This window comes from Pteropus alecto, unplaced genomic scaffold (assembly GCF_000325575.1).
Source record: "Pteropus alecto unplaced genomic scaffold, ASM32557v1 scaffold111, whole genome shotgun sequence".
In the NCBI taxonomy this organism is placed as follows: domain Eukaryota; kingdom Metazoa; phylum Chordata; class Mammalia; order Chiroptera; family Pteropodidae; genus Pteropus; species Pteropus alecto.
Window position 1 is genome coordinate 2,843,243 of NW_006431915.1, and position 17,732 is coordinate 2,860,974.

At 41.5% G+C, this 17,732-nt stretch overlaps 1 protein-coding gene across 2 annotated transcripts in view; it reads left to right on the forward strand.

Annotated features, from left to right (window-relative positions):
* The first annotated feature begins 17,153 nt into the window (after positions 1-17,153).
* Positions 17,154-17,732, forward strand: part of RAD23B (RAD23 homolog B, nucleotide excision repair protein) — a 44,555-nt gene continuing 43,976 nt past the window's right edge. The window contains exon 1 of one of the 2 annotated variants that reach the window (XM_006906079.3): positions 17,154-17,602. In XM_006906079.3, the coding sequence (XP_006906141.1) occupies positions 17,537-17,602 (66 nt within the window). In that variant the 5' untranslated portion in view covers positions 17,154-17,536. The remainder of the gene's footprint in view (positions 17,603-17,732) is intronic. The other variant, XM_025041455.1, reaches the window with a different exon arrangement.

The following is a 17,732-nucleotide window of genomic DNA, read 5'->3' on the forward strand; positions in this document are numbered from 1 at the left end:
GAAGCTCATATCCAACCCCCTCTTGATTTATCTTGTCCAGGAGGAGGGACAACCATTAGCATAACACACATGGCCTCTTCTGCTCCCTTACACATTCCTCCCCCAGGCAGGTGAACTGACTTATCTGGCTGGTGAGTTTAGAAGGAGAAAGAAGTCATGTGCGGCCTAACTCCTGCCTCTTTTCCTTTTCTTAGCAGCTACCTTCAGAGAGCAATTTTCTCCACATGGGGAAGCCTGCCCTGTTTTGGGTTTGCCTGAGGCTCATGAGTAAGTTGGTCAAATTCTGGAGTTCAGTGTTAATTCTACTTGCTCAAAGATAGACAGACGCTCTGCTCTGTAAAGTAGCATTGACCAGTAATGAGGGCCATATATTGGCTTCCATCTACTGACTCCTTTGTCTTATTCCTCAGCTGGGTCAAAAACTGAATGAGGAGGGGAAAAGGGGTGCTCTTTATTGGGCCCCTTAGAATCTCCAAAAGGGTCCTCTCCCATCGGCCTTTACTCCTGAGGTCCCAGAATGCCTTCTGGCTGTGTCCATATCCACTGGTATACACAAGCCTTTTCTAAGTTAAGAAAACCTGACTGGTGAATTTATTTGATTATCATTTTTTTAATTACCAATACACATGTGTGATAATAATAATGTTTACAGAGTTGTGCACCTTTCATATGCCAGATATTATACAAAGACCTTGAAAAGCAAGTATTATTATTGACCCATAGTGTTTAAGTAACTTTCCCAAGGTGACAAAGTAACCAAGCCAGTTGTCTGAGTCCAAGGCCTTTGCTCTTTAAAGCCATTATACTTTATCTCCCTCCCCTTTCTTTTTCTTCCCTACTCTAGTCTTCTCTCCTCTCTCTTTCTTTCACCAGTCCTTCTGCCACTACCTTCTCTCATTTCCACATTTTCTAGCCCTTTGACACCACAGAAAACAAAGGCAGCATTTGTGACCTCAGAGATTGCAGTATATATGTATCTTTTAAAATTCTACAAAATCTTACCCCAACAGCTGGGCCCTCAAGGAACTTGGCAGCAGGCAGTAGGAAAACTGTGGCTGTCTTTTTAGTTTCCTCCTCAGGTTTCTCATGAGGAATGTTCAGCATCCCATTCAAGGTCCTGGGGGAGGAGGTCACAAAGAAACTAGTGTGCATCAAGAGACCACAGGACTTCATCCAGCTGGGGTATGTCCAGGCTTGACCTGGGGGCTGGGCTCTAGGTGGGAAATGCAGCCTTTCCCCAAGTGGAGTGTTTGCTGTCACCTCTGAATCAAGGTTTCTTTTGCTGGTGTCGATAGTTGAGTAGTAGGTTCAGGGACAGAGCAAACAGTTTAGAAATTACTGAGGGAATGAGCGAAGAGAGGATGAAAGAAAAATATTGAGAATGCATTAATATATATTAACATATTATATAACTTGAGAGTGCATTCTCTCTTTTCATATATAAAGCACAGATAGTGCCTACATACATATAGCTCCTAAACAAATAAACGGTTTATCTGCGGTATTAAAATTTCATGGAGGGGATATTAAGAAAAACATGTCTCAAAAGGCTCCTACGGGAGCAGTAATTTTGACAAATGGTTGATGTATAGAGAGCCTAGTAGAGTGTGTGATATAAGTCAGGTACTCAGTACATGAAATTGTAGTTGCTGTTCTCATGGGTGGTGGTGGTTGTGACTGTTCTACACACTAGAGAACCATGGCGCCCCATCATGGTTAGGGCAGAGAAGGGTGTACCGTGGCACGTTCCCAGATGAAGTCACATAGGGCGGGTCCTGCATGAGCTAGAGGTTGAAACTACCCTCGGTTCTAGAAAATAAGCAAATTCTTGCACACAGCTGGGATGGCCTCTGGGATGCCCAGAAATATTTGTGTACGACAGCGATAAAATCCAAACAAGGCCAGACACAGATATTTGTAGGCGTGCACAGGCTACCACAATGCCCACTTTAATCCTCTAGGGAAAGGGCATGCTCCCCAATTCACTTTCTTCCTGGCTGAGAAGTCCATCACCAAGCTTTGTGCACATGCCTTTGTTTCTCCTCACAGAAGATCTGGCTTCTGGGCAGCACTCGATAAATGAGTTAATATGGATGGGCTTGAGCAACTTCTCATATAGTTGCATGTGCTCTGCTGGTTGTAGGAAAACTAAATAATCTAATGATTCTTAAAATCTACGTTTGTGTTACTTTTAGGATACAAAGTGGTTTCATATATAGTACCTTATTAAATCATCAATAAGGTCAGTATTACAACCCATCTAAAGGATAAAGAAGCTGAAGCTTGGCAAGTTCACCTAGTTATCTTCTTTAGTTACCCAGTAATAAGTAGCAGAGCAAGCCTCCTTTCAACTATATCATACCACCTCTGATACTCCTTTCTCAAAGAAGAGGAAGACACACGAAATGGTAAGGCTATGGAGGAAAAGTCACATGCTGGGACTTGGGGACTCCCTTATGCAAGAAGGAGTCTTATCTTCATGGAGTATGAGCCTAGCATATGGCAGGGCCTGCTGAGGCTGGTCAAAGCTATCAACTGCCAAGTTACAAGGAAATGAAAACCATTAAAATAGAGTATGGAGTGAGATGCTGTGAAATTTGGGATGTAAAATAAAAGGCTTAGGGGCACAACTGTTGAGAACAAAATATGATATGAAATATGAACAACTAAGTACACATTGGTGTAATTTTTTATTTCAGGGCCACAGCTTCAAATTGAGGAATGATAGGTATTTGACTAAGAATGGAGAGTATTTTTCAAAGACTGAAAAGAATGTGTTTAGTCAGAGACCAACTTTCTGGCCAAAAGCACTGTAAATGGAAAACAGATGGGAAAGGAGAAAAAAACACCTAGATAAAACTGAAATGGGTTTCCATGGATGATATTAAAGAAGGCCTGGGAAGAATTTCAACAAGGAGGGAGGTGCTGAGTAATTCAATGAGAAAACAATTGGAAAGGACATCAGAAACAAAACGTAGGCAGCAGATGTCCAGATATCATGCATGGAACATGAGCAACATAGTAACCTTGAGATTATAGCACAGGGTGACAAACAAGACCTCACTGATACCACTGAGAGTTGGCGGGATGGAACAGATCCATGGGAACATAATGATAGAAGGGTGTGCTGTACACAAAAGACCTGTTAGGAGGAGATGGAGCAGCACTGTAGGCAGTGACAACAATTGATTCGGAGGAATCCCCGAACACTTGGATGAAGATGAAAGGAGAGGAGCACAAGTGATGTTTTTATGGAAGCAGAGCTGAGCCACATGGAAAAAGGCACAAAACTGACCGAGCACACGCAATGGAGGTAACATTCTGGATACTTCATTCAGATAAAACTGTTTGCCTTTCAAACAATTTCATGTCCTAGAAGGTAGAAGAAGGAATAAAAATAACTGTGCTCTGACTGATTCCAACCAATAGGAAAAGGCATTTGTTGGAGTAGAAGGGATAAGCTCCCTTCAAGAGAGGACAAGATTGAGCTGGATAAAATGTATATACGGGACTTTAGAAAGCTAGATTTCAAAATAGTTTAAGAAAATATAGGCATATTTCCACAATTTTCCAAAAGAAGACAGTACCAGCAAGTGTTCGGAAGCATGAATTTTGGCAATTCCAATGAAGAGGAAGGAGGTGGGGAGATTCCTAAAGAAATCAGAGTGATGGCACAGAGCTCTTTAAGCTAAGAATGGACATTCTATATCATACAGTTTGCTGCATGCTTTTTGTTTTGTTTTGTTTACATTGTTATTACATGATAAGGTAATGAAATATTGACATACTCGATTTCACTGTGGGTATTTTTTAAGCTTGAATATTTGCTAGCCATCAGAAATTTGACAAATACTTGCTTTTTATATCTTCTGTTTCTGTAGTCTGACTTTATATTTACTTATTGGCCCATCTGTAATTTATATCAGTGTAAGAGAAATTTTTGTATAAGTTTCCTGGGGCTGCCGTAGCAAATCACCACAAACTATTATTTCTAAAACAACAGAAATTTATTGTCTCACAATTCCGGAGACTAGAAATCTGAAATCAGGGTGCTGGCAGGGCTATGCTCTCTCTGTAGACTCTACAAGAGGATCCTTTCTTGCACCTCCCTAACTTCTGCTGGTTGCTAACAATTCCTGGGATATCTTGGGTTGTGGCAGCATCACTCCAACCCTTGCCTCCATTGTCACATAGCATTCTTCCCTGTGTCTGTCTGTGTCTAAATTTCCCTCTCTTTATAGGGATATCAGTTATAGTTATTGGATTAGGGTCCACTCTAATCCAGTGTGACTGCATCTTAACTTGATTATATCTACAAATACTCTATTTCAATAAGGTCACATTCACAAGTACTGGGGATTAGTACTTAAACATATCTTTTGGAGGAGACACAATTCAACTCACAATGGTTTCTAAATAGCTAACCAATTAGTCCACTGCTAACACTTTTCCCTATTAAATATTATTAACTAATCTTTCATTACACCAGCAGATCATAAATTACATGGATATACACTGAAATCTCAGATTATCATTTTTTACTCTGCTTTATCTATTCTTATATCAACATGAGAAGAGCATATCTTTAAGTGACTTATAATCATTTTTGACAAGTAGTTAAACATGATGACTTTTTTAACTGTCAAATGATGTGACAACACAACCAAATAATTTCCCTCTGCCAAAAATCTACACTTGGACCAGCAGAGTCTTCTTCATTCCTTACTTTCTCAGAGCCACTGGTTTTGCTATGAAAGCTACATGGAAGAGGAAAGGTACCGTTTTTGCAATGTTTAGGAGAATACCCCATTCATGGCCCCCTTGTGATTTTATTTCATTTTTAACTAAACTACGACGTGGGCTACATTTACTTTATAATCATTTGGAACTGGCCATGAGGAAATCCAAGAAGAAATGAGATAGACTGAGAATACCAAGAGGAAATAGAAACTATAAAACCAATTTCAATGAACAATATATGTACAAGGAAGGATGTCTCAATGGGATAACTGCTATCAAAACTTTCAACACTTTGCATCTTGGGGCTCTTCTTAATTAATATATAGTTTAACAGCTCTGCAAAACAGAGGCAAATAATAAACATGGGTCCATGATAAAGGAACTCACACTTTCCATTTAAAGTTAAAAAAATGTTTTAATGCTCTAAAGTTTCTTCAGAGAAGCCCATAGAATTATATTGATTTATTCATAGTTTCTTTTATGTCAAGATAATACTCTAATTCTAATACAATTTTCAGAACATTTGGCCAATATGTAGATTAGATAACCAGCTGTGAAAGAGAGATACAGAAAGCTGAAAATTTTTTGATTCCATCTCCTACCATACCCAGTCAGTCAGGCCTCACCGCCTTTCTGGAATCTGCCTCAATCTCAGTGTATAACAGACATGTTTTACTCGTTTATTTCTCCTAATAATCTCCTAAGGGCAGAGATTCAGAGACTCATCCAACAAAAGTAGGGCCTGGCATATAATGGCTTCTCAATAAATATGGAGAATAAATGATAATAAAGTAATTAACAAATAAACATGATACCAACAAAAAGAACAGGTATGATTTTTGGTTCAAAAGAGAAGCCTGGTATCCTTGAAATAAATTATGTATTAAAATCAGCTTTAGCTGGAAATGAAAAAACCTGTTGAATGTGAAAAAATATGTTGAGTTAGGAAAAAAGAAAAAAAAAACTAAAGAACTCAAAATCTTTAAACTTATTGAACTTTAGCAAAAGATCTATTTCACAATTTATTGCTAATGATTTTCCTATTCTCTCTTGCAAAACTAATGAGAAAATCGGGTCAAATGAGAAAAAGAATGTTGGGTTGTGTAAATGATACCATTTAAACATAAAACATGTGAATGCCAGGCCTTTGCCCCAGTAGCTGGCTCATTGCACCATTAAATCAACTTTTAGATAGCTAAGCTGAGAAAAATACTTATAGCTAAGCTGAGAAAAATACTTATAGGGGTATTTCTTTAGTGTGTACAAGAGTTGAAATTTTAGAAGTTAAGAACCCTCTATACGGCTAAATAAATGGCTTTCCAAAAGGTTGTAAAAAATTGTAAAACCACCAGCAAACTATGAAAACATCATTCCCATACACTTTTGATAATATTGGAGGTTATTAAGTCTTAACTGTTACTTTTAATACATAACAATATCACCTTGTTTCAATTTTCTTTTTTTTTTGATGGGTGGCTAAGTTTTCCTTTCATTATTAATTGAGCTCTTTCTCCATTCCAGGCACTTTTCCTGGTGCTTAAAGAATGTGAATGAACCAAATAGACAAAGATCCTTATATTCTAGCAGGAGAGACAGACACTAAACAAGAAACGTAATAAATTATGTAGTATGTTAGACAGCAAATTTAATGGAGGGTGTGTGTAATCAGGAATGCTGGACTGGGAGTATAGGGCATTTTATCATATTAAATAGGGTGATCAGGGTAGGTTTTATTGAGAAAGTGAGATTAGAGCAAAGATTGGAGGAAGCGAAGGAGAGGGCAGATATCTATAGGGGAGTATTTCAGGGAGAGAGAACAAGACCCAGATGGGAATGAACCTTGCCAGTTCAAAGGACAGCAAGGAGGTCTCTGTGGCTGAAGCAGAATGAACATGGGGAATGGTGTAGCTGAAAATCAGAAAAGTAATGGGGAGGAGTGGGGAGTGAAGCCGTTGTAAAGATGAGATTTTACTGAGTGAAGTGAGGAGCCATACAGGGTTTTGAGTATGAGTGAATTGATCTCATTTATGTTTTAAAAGGATCTGGCTATTGTATTTAGAATAGACTATGAGGCAAGAGTAGAAACATGATGGACACATGGATGGAGTGATCATGGTAGCAGAGATGGAGACTACCCACAGTCCTTCGGCGTGGACTCTCACTAAGGCTGATCTAGCTCCTATGATCTCTGAATGACCAATCTGCCAGAAAGAGACCAGTTCTGAAATCCCAAAATGGCACTATTCTTTGAGGAATCAACTGGCCAATTGGTGGCAAGTTGATTGCATTGGCCTTTCGCATGTTGGAAGGACAAACAATTTGTTCTCACATGAATAGACATTTATTCTGGGTATAGGTTTACATTTCCTGCCAGCAGAGCTTCAGCCTGTATCACTATACAGGAGTTTACAGGGTGTCTTATCTACTACCACGGAATCCCAACCATTATAGCATCAACCAGGGCACCTACTTTAGAGTGAAGGTTTGTGAGTGATTCCATGATCATTGGTCTTATCACATATTACTCTCTCCAGAAAAGCCAGCATGAAAGAGAGCAATGGAACGGCCCATTGATGGTGCAGCTGCAGCACCACCTTACAGGCAACACTGTGCAAAAAGAGGGTCTCATTCTCCAGGATGCAATGTATACACTGAATCAGAGAATCCCACAGGGTACTGTTTCCCTAGCAGGAAGACAAGTTGGGTACAGGAACCAAGGTAGGGAAGTAGAGTTGGTCCCACTTATCACTCCCAGTGACCCACAGAGAAAATTTCTGTCCCACAACCTTGGGCCCTGCAGGGTTAGAAGTCCTGGTCCTCAAAGGGGGAGCAGTTTGCCAAGGCACATACCAATGGTCCCACTGAACTACAAGCTATAGCTGCCACTATTTATATTAAGGAACCGATAAGCAAGAAGAGTCATCAGGTTGGTAGGGACAACTGGTCCTTAGCAAAAGGAAGTAGGACCACTGTTACACATCAGGGACAAGTAGAAATATATGTGGAATTGACCTGAATGTCTCTTGCTACTTGCTTGGCCATCTGTAATTGTAAATGGACAAGTGTAGCAACCCTAGCTTGAAAAAAAGTATAGTCTGGACCAAAGTGATAAGCAAGAGTCATCAGGTTGGTAGGGACAACTGGTCCTTAGCAAAAGGAAGTAGGACCACTGTTACACATCAGGGACAAGTAGAAATATATGTGGAATTGACCTGAATGTCTCTTGCTACTTGCTTGGCCATCTGTAATTGTAAATGGACAAGTGTAGCAACCCTAGCTTGAAAAAAAGTATAGTCTGGACCAAAGGCTCATTCCCCTCAGGAATAAAGGTTTGAATCACACCACTAGATAATGGCCAAGGACCAGTAGAGGTGACAGATGAGAACAAGGTGAAGTTAGTATGGATAGTGGAGGAAAATGAGTACTAGTAGTGACCCTCCCAACCAACTGCTGGATGGAGTATGTAGTTTGTCCCACCATCCTCTCTCTTTTAAGTTTCTTTTTAATAAAGGATGCTCAATGGACCCTTGGAGCAGGGTTTCTTGAGTGTGTATGGATGAGTGGGTTTGCAAGTACAAGGAGAGGGCTGTGGCAGCTAGGGACATACACTGCTCAGATCGTCCTTCAAGAAAAAACTTACCTATGAGAAGTAGTTAGCCAACAGCTCTTCCTGGGTAGCCCCTATCCATTCAACATGACAGGAATACAACAGTTTGGAAATTCTGTACAGAATGACTGCTCTAGTAAGAAATCTTTACTCCAGAGCTGCCCAATGGATTGGCCAAGGGTTTGTCAGCTCTGCATCACAGTCTAAGTCTTTCTCTATACAATTCTGCTTCCTTCCCTCTTTCCTTTCACAGCAAACTTATCAGCATTGTAGTCTGAATGCTTTCCTTGCCAAATCCTGCTTCCTTCTCTTTGTTTTTCACTGTTGATACCCACCAAAAAACTCCGTGTACTCCTACCTCTATTTCTGTGTCTGTTTCTTTCAACAGACCTAAATTGACATAGTGACTGAAAATAAATGAGATTCATAGGGCTAAGACATTTGAAGTGGGAGAATAAAGATGGAAGCTGAAGAAGCCAGAAGTCTAAGCTAGAAGACAAAAGATATTTTTAAGGCACAATTTGTTACAAGCTGAAATTGCTTTGAAAAGTATATTTAATTGTGGTATAAATACCTTTAATAGTGATTTGCATCACTCTACAAAAACCTAGAACTTGGAAAGAGGTTCTATTAACAGAAAATTTGTCATAAATCACCAATAGATTTTTATAAACAATAGAAATGGGAGCCATGCATTTTGCCTAAGGAAGGGCCTAAGTCAAATGTCGTTATTTTTCTGAATAGGTTCCTAACCAGACTGTCGATCGTATTTTCAACACAATGCCTCGTACAGAGTAGGTTCTCAGAGAACACTTGCTGGATAGATTGGTGTCCTGCAGAATATCATGTCAGGTAGACACTCCTGAATGAGGAGGACCAGAGAATTCCAAGGAATTTCCTAACATGAAGTTATGTGTGGTCTCCATCTCTTACACCCTACATTGACTCCCATCAACAAAGCCTATAAGCTCTACAGTAAGTCCAGATCCAACTACTTTTAACCACTTGTACAGCTTCCACACTGATACGAATCACCACTCTTTTGGGTTATTGCAATAACCTCCTAACTGGTCTCTCTGCACCCATCCCTGCCCTCCCCCCAGGAAGTTTTCCACACAGCAAACAGAGTAATCCTTTCAAAAGATAAGTCAGATCTTGTCACTCCTCTGCCTTAAACCCCCCAATGACTTTCCAGGTTACTCTGAATAAGAGCTAAAGTCTTTACAATGGATTTCTGCTCATTGTCCCACTTCTTTACATCTCTCGAGTCATCAGCTGCCCTCTTCCCATTGCTTCCTCATTTCCTCCATCTGACCTCCTGGGTATTCCTCCAATATGCCAAGGATGTCTTGACCTCATGGCCTTGTATCTGCACATAATGCTACATGAGTATAAATATTTATGACAATTACTATTGTTTTCTGTTTGGTTTCCTCTATTTCTCCCTAGCATCTTGCATGGCCAGCTTCCTGGGTTTTCTCTATTCTCATACCACCTTATCAGGGAGACTTTCCTTGAATAACTTGTTTATCAGTCTCAGCAGAAAAACATACCACATTCAAATTAGGTTCTGTTAACGTACCCAATGGGTTGAATTGTGTTCCCCCCAAATATATAAGGATCTAACCTTCAGCACCTCTGAATGTGACCTTATTTGGAAATAGGGCCACTGCAGACATAACTAAAGTTATACTGCAGTAGGGTGAGTCCTTAGTCCAATATGCTGGTGTGAAATAAGATATTGGTCTTATATATAATGTGAGATATATATATTGGTCTCTGCCCCAGTTCTTGATAATATTTGATCTTTTACCCTGGTTTTTGACACAGAGCTCCTAAATCCCTTGGAATTTCGTGGGTGATAAGAGTGTCTTTTGTTCTAAGGTAACTCTTGGTGGGCTCTTGGATAGCAGCTGGTCACCAGAAAGACTAAGTCATGATTAGAAGGCTGGAACTTTCAGACCTAACCCCGCCCCCCGCGCCCCCCCACCCTTCTTCAGACATGGGAGAGGCTGGGAATTGAGTTAATAACCAATCATGCCTTTGTAATTAAGCCTCCATGAAAATCCCAAAAGCATAGGGTTTGGAGAGTTTGTGGGTTGGGAACACACCCATGTGCTGGCAGGGAGGCGCACCCCAACTCCACTGGCACAGAAGTTCCTGCACTCTGGACGCTCCCAAACCTTGCCCTATGTATCTCTTCATCTGGCTGTTCAGCTGTATCTTTTATCATATCCTTTATTATATAATAAACTGGTAAATATATTTCCCTAAGTTCTACGAACTGTTCTAGCAAATTATCAAACTGAAAGAGGGGTTATGAGAACCCATTTATAGACATTTGGCCTGAAGTACAGGTGACAAGCTGGGACTTATAATTGGCATCTGAAGTGCAGACAGGCTTGTGGGACTGAGCCATCCAGTTTATGGTACTTTGTTACTTTGTTAACTTATGGAATCTGATGCTAATTCCAGGTAAATAATGTTAGAGCCGAACTGAATTGTAGGACATCCAACTGGTGTTTGCAGATAACTAAAGAATTGCATGGTGTGGGGAAAAATAAACCCACACATTTCATGATCAGAAGTATTGAGAGTAATAACTGAATGGTGAATACAGTAGGAGAAACAATAATTTTTCCTACTCCATTGGTATCCTTATAGGTAGAGACAAAGAGGGCAGACATACAAGGGATGAACATCATATGATGGAGGTGGAAATTGAGGTGCTGCAGCTGGGAGACAAGGAATACCCACGACTGCCAGCAAACCACCGGAAGCTAGGAAGAAGCAAGGAGGGTTTCTCTTTGACAGGTTTGAGTAGGAGCATAGCCCTGCCAATGCCTTAATTTTGGACTTCTATTGAAGGCCTTAATTTGTAGCCTTCAGAACTGTAAGACAATAAATTTTTATTATTTTAAGCCACCCAGTTTGTGGTACTTCATTACGGCAGCCCTATGAAGCTGATATGGATGTACTCCAGGAAGATTCAATACAAGGACTCTTTACAATGATTTAGGGGAGAATACAGTGTAGGAAAACTACAGGGAGAGGGCAGTACCCTGCAGGAAGAAATTATGGCCCCCTAGGCCTGAAACGCCAGTTATCAGAACCTAGAAGGAGAGAATGACCGGTAAGAAGAGAGTCGCCTCCAGAGCCGCTCTACAGAAGCAATGACCTTGTATCAAGAGCACTGCCAACCACGAAGAGGAATAAATTGCTAAACTTCATTCTCCTTCCTCATTCCCATCTCCTGCTGGGACTCTTCAGGTTAGCCTTCTTGGGGCCAAACGCCAGGTGAAGAAGGAAGAAAGAATGATGGAGGAACAGAAATGAAAGTATCTAGTATATTCTCTGTAGCAATTCTATTTTTTTCTGAGTACTATTGATCCTCTTCATGTGCTTTTTAAAACACAGCACTTATTATCACCCAATATATTTTGATTTTAGTTAATCTGTTTATCTATTATCCCACTAGAATATAAACTCCATGAGGACAAGGACATTGTTTTGTTCCCTATTGTATCCCCAATACCCAGAACAGTTCCTGGGATACAGAGTCTCAATAATTATTTGCTGAATAAACAGTTTAAAGTCTGGTAATTTTATCCTGATATTTTCTAAGTCAGCAGATGCTGCATCTCTGCTGGCTCATCCTCTTCCCTGAAATCATTTGACTGATTTCCAAAAATATAAACAAAATTCCCTGGCTTGTTACCAAGTATTTGGAATCACTGACTCCCTTCCATCTTTTATCTCGGCCCAATAGCTCTTGAAGAAGCCCTAGGCTTATCCTATAAGGCCTTGCTCACAAGTGCTCTCCACCATGGCGGTCTTTGCACTTAGGGGTGGGGGTCCTGTCATGTCATATGAACTGTAGGACTCTTGGCAAAAGCAACTAGACCTTACAAGGAGGCATATAGCCTGTCCAACCTGTGCTATTGGGCCAAGCATAGGTATGTCTGGAAAAGTTTCTCCAGTTGTTAAAAGAAAACGAAAACAACTTTTATCTTAACACTGTACTTTAGAAAATGTTATTGAGTGATTCTTTCAATTAACTGACATTTAATATCTACTGTTGTCACAACTATTTGGGGGACTATATTCTTGTATCTATCTAAAAAATTTCTAAAGACACTCACAATTATTTCTAGGAAGGGGGAAGGAGGATTTTTATTTGCAACTGTTCCTTTTCTATACTATTGAATTTTTTTTTAATGCCATGAACAAAAGATTACTTTTTAAAAAACACACATTAATATGTGGAGCATCATCTCTCGCCTCCCCTTTTTTCTGCAGACGATAGTAGTTATAACAAGAAACGTGTGAATGTTACAACTCTATACAGCATATTTTTTTAATTTTTATATTTTTTCAATGATAGTTGACACATATTTCAGGTGTATAACACAGTGATTAGGCATTTATGTAACTTATGATCATCCCGATAAATCCAGTACCTGACACGTTATTACAATACTGAATATATTCCCCACGCTATGCTCTACATTCCCATGACTATTGTCTAACTACGAATTTGTACCTCTCAATCTCTCACCCTTTACCCATTCTCCCAGTGCCCAATCAACCATCAAAATGCTCTCTGTATCTACAAGCTTATTTCTGTTGTTTATCCTGTTCTCTAAATTCCACATACAACATTTCTCTCCCTCCGACTTACTCCACTCAGCACAATACCCTCTAGGTTCATTCATATGTTGCAGATAGCATGATTTCATTCTTTTTTTACGGCTAAGTAATGTTCCATTGTATATGTGTACCACTTCTTCTTTATCTATTCATCCGTTGATAGATGGACACCCAGGTAGCCTCCATTTATCTTGGCTATTGTAAATAATGCTGCAATGAACATATGGATTCACATGTCTCTTCAAAGTAGTCTTCTGGGTTTCCTCAAATAAATACCCTAAGTGGGATTACTGGGTCCTTCTTTGTCTCTTCTTATATCCTTTGTTTTAAAGTCTATTTTGTTGCTACCCCTGCTTTTTGTTTGTTTCCACTGTCATGAAACATCTTTATAATCCCTTTACTTGCAGTGTTTTTTGATCTGAGTCTCCTGTATGAAATATATGTAAGGGTCTTATTTTCTTATCCATTCAACCACCCTATCATTTGAGTGGAGCATTTAATCTATTTACATTTAATTATTGCTACCTATGTAGTTATTGCCATTTCATTATTCAAATTTATCCTTTTTCTTTTTCCATCTTCTTAAAGAAGTCCCTCTAATATTTCTTGTAACACTGCCTTGGTGGTGGTGAACTCCTTTAGCTTTTTCTTGTCTGGGAAGCTCATTATCTGTCCTTACATTCTAAATGATAGCTTTGCTGGGCAGAGTAATCTTGGTTGTAGATCCTTGCTTTCCATCACTTTGAATATTTCCTGCCAATCCCTTCTGGCCTGCAAAATTACTGTTGAGAAATCACCTGGCAGTCTTATGGGAGCACCCTTGTAGGTAATTGTTTTTCTCTTGCTGCTTTTAAGATTTGTCTTCAACCTGAGGCATTTTAATTATGATGTGTCTTGCTGTGGGCCTCTTTAGGTTCATCTTGTTTGGGACTCTGCACTTCCTGGGGTTGTATGTCTATTTCCTTCACCAAGTTAGGGAAGTTTTTAGTCATTATTTCTTGAAATAGGTTTTAAATTCTTTGCTTGCTCTCTTCTCCTTCTGATATCTTTATGATGCGAAAGTTGGTATACTTGATATTGTCCCAGAGGCCCCTTAAACTATCCTCATTTTTTCGGATTCTTTTTTCTTGTTGCTATTCTGATTGGGTGTTTTCTACTATCTTATCTTCTAAACCGCTGAGCATATTCTACTTTTTAAAATGTTTTCACACGTTTTCTTAAAACTGTTGTCAACTTTAAAATGACTTCACCATTTTTCCAATGTATTCAAACAGCCACATTGTGCTAGACTCTGAAGTTACCATTGTGAACGAGATTGACACAATACCTGTCCTCATAGAGCTCACATCTGAGTTGGGAGTCAATCAACATATGCTACTGAGCACCTACTATGTTCCAGGCACTGTTCTAGGTGCTGGGGAAAGAGCCATTAATAAGGCAGTGAGTTCCTCTCTCCAAGAAGCAGACATGGGAAGTAGGTAGTAATGTGAGACAGACAATAAACAAGTTTTAAAAATAATAATTTCAGGTAGATCCATGAAAAAATTTAAACCAGGGTAAAGCTATATCTATCTCATGGAGTTTTGTGGGGCTCAAAGGAGATTCTCCATGTAAAGTACCTAGAACAATGCCTTGCCTAGAGTAAAGGGTTAATATGTTTATTGAATATTATGAAAGTTGTTGAAGTCCTTTCTAAGGAAGTAGAATTTGACTTGGGACTTGAATGATGAAAAGGAGTTAGCTATTTAAAGATATGGGAAGACTAAGTTTCAAGCTGAGTTACCACAACTGCAAGTCCCGGAAACTAAAACCAGCTTAGCCTGTTTGAGGGATGAAAGAAGGTGGTGCAGAAGTATGGCAGTGAGATAGAGAGGGAGAGATGAGGTCAGAGACTTTGGCAGGAAGTCAGAAAATATGAGTTCTCCAAGGCTAGGTAAAGAGTTTGCATTTTATTCTAAAGTGTAATTAGGTACCAAGAATAGAAGTGATGAGATTTGATTTATAGCTGAAAAAGACGACTCTGCTGCAGAGGCTGTTGGGGGAAAAGAGTGGAAGTGGAGACACCATTTGGGAGGCAGGTGGAGAAGGACAATGATGGATTAGCCTAGGGTGGTAGAAGCAAAAATGGTGAGAAATGGGTGAATTTTTGGATATGGAGAATAAAGTTAACAGCATTTCATAATGGACTGAATGTAGTAGTTGAGGAGGAGGAAGGGAGAAAGGAGATCTCAGGGATGATGACTAGATTTTTGGTCTGAGAATCTGATTAAGATGATGGTGCCATGAACTAAGATGGGGGGAAACCTGGGAGAAGAGCAGCTTTCAGGGGTGGAATGGAGATCCAGAGGGAAATAAATGATTCTGTTTGGCTGTGTTAAATTTCAAAGGCCTGTTCTATTTTAAGTGAAGATATTGCATAGGCAATTGGCTAACTCTGTAGCTAAGGGGAGAAGTCAGGCTGAAGGTATTTCAAAACAAAGGACAAGATGAGATCACCTGGTGACTAACAGTAGAAATATAGGAAGACAGAGGGCAGAAGATTAGATATTGAATTACAATACAGGGAGATATTTGCTGTGAAGGGGAAATAGGTTAGTTAGGGAAAGTTGCACAGAAGAAACATATCTGAACTCCTAGTATCCACGAACACGAACTAGTGACACTCTATCTGGCCCACAGAAAAATATTGGACTCATAGATAGTGGTCTAATTTTGATTTTGTTTTATACCTGAACCACTTAAAGTCAAATGTGCCACAGGAAGCGCCTTAATGTGCCCTATTAAGAGGCTGAAGGAGCCAGACACCTAGGAACAAAGGCTCTGAAGCCATTCTGCTTGGATTCAAATTCTGAATCAGCCACTTCCTAGGATGGTGTCTCCAGGCACATTATTCAACACCTCTATATCTCAGTTTTCTTATCTGTAAATAAGCATACTATTAACACTTAATTTCTTATAGACTGCTTATTATCTTCCTCATACTAAGATTTTACATACATTACTCAACATCCCCCGCCCCATAATCAATACAGATGGACGCTATTATCTTAATCTAACTGATGAGGAACCAGAAGCACATTCACCCATTCTGCAAATATTTTGTATGCCTACTATGTGCCAGGCATGTTTCTTTGTGCTGGGGGTACATCGGTTAACAAAACAAGAAACTTGCTTTTGTGCAGTTTCAGTCTGGGGTTCAGGAGAGGAGAAAGCTGAAAAATATAATAAAGATGTACACTGCAGGATAATTAGAAAATTATAAAAAGTATAGAAAAAACGCCAGATAATGGAGCTAGCGAAGTTGCAGTTTTAAGTCAGGTATCCAGAGCAGGCCTCACTGAGGTGACATTAGAGCGAAGATTCGAAGAAGAAACAGCGAGCCACCCAGATATTCGTTAAAAGAGGATTCTGGGGGCAGGAACAGCGAGTGCAAGGCCCTCGGGCGGGAGCATGTGCGTACAATCCACCAACACCGCCAAGAGCAAGACGGGACTGTAAAATGTGGTGAGAGTCAGGGGCTATGCATCCTGTTCTAAGAACTTCGACTTTTACTCTGGGTAAGATGAGGAACCATTGGACAGTTCCGCCCAAAAGAGTGATATATCCTGACCTCCTACTATCGGCCCTTCTATTTAGGTTCAAGGTTCACGCAAGCAGTCTGACGCTAAAGTCCGTGTTCTCTAAAATTAAAGAAATCAGTCACCAACACAAAGGCTTAGCTACACAGCTAGAGCCCAGTAAACGCCGGCCCATGACTGTGGTGACTACGATCCTTTCACTTAAGCCCCGCCCGACCTACCGCCCTCTAGTTCCCCAGCTCCAGAGCTCTGCATCCACTTAGTCAGGTCTCCACGTAGCGCTTCCCCGGCTACCGATTGCGCAATTCGGGCAGCCGGGCGGAGTCTGGACGTAGGCGGAGCGGCGGCGGGCACGAGAACGCCCCAGTTGCAGACGCGACCAGGAACCCCCGAGAGCCCCACCACGCCGCCGTGAGACACAATAACTGCGCCTGCGCACGCCCGATCCAGGCTGCCGACATTCCAGAGCCGCAATCCGCCGCGCGCCAATTCCGGGGCGGAGTTCTTATCTGCGCCTGCGCGCAGCCTCGCTGCAACCTACGCCTGCGCATTTCATCCGCCTGGCCCCATCCCCCAGATTTTTCGGGTGGGGGAGGGGGCGCGTCTCGGCGAGTCACGATGATGGCGGCTACCAGCCTGTGGTGAGCTAGCGGATTCTCAGCTTGTCTCAAAGAGCCCTTTGCGTCTTCTGCAGACTCAGTGGCTGGCGCCGGAAGCGTGAGGAAGCACGGCGGCCCGAGCTCGTGGGGGAGGCCGCAGTCGCGGAGGCAGCGGCGCGGCCCGGGGCCAGTGCTGGGGGAGAGGCCGCTCCACAGGGCGAATGTGACAAGCCCCCACCCCCATCGCCTTCCTCCCGAGTGCACGAGGAGCTCGGGCAACCCCGGGGCCCCGCCAGGCCACAGACCCCGCCCAGCGGCCAGCACCCGGAGCAGGCCCGGCAGCCGAGCTGCGCGGCGGCACCATGCAGGTCACCCTGAAGACTCTCCAGCAGCAGACTTTCAAGATCGACATCGACCCAGAGGAGACGGTGCGAGAGGCGGGGAGTGCGGGGAGACGGTGGCCGCGCACGAGCCGCGGGAAACGCGAGGGGTCCGCCGGGCCTGAGCGGGAGGGCGGCGCGGCGTCCCCGCCTCAGCTCTGAGCTGGAGGGCCCGGCG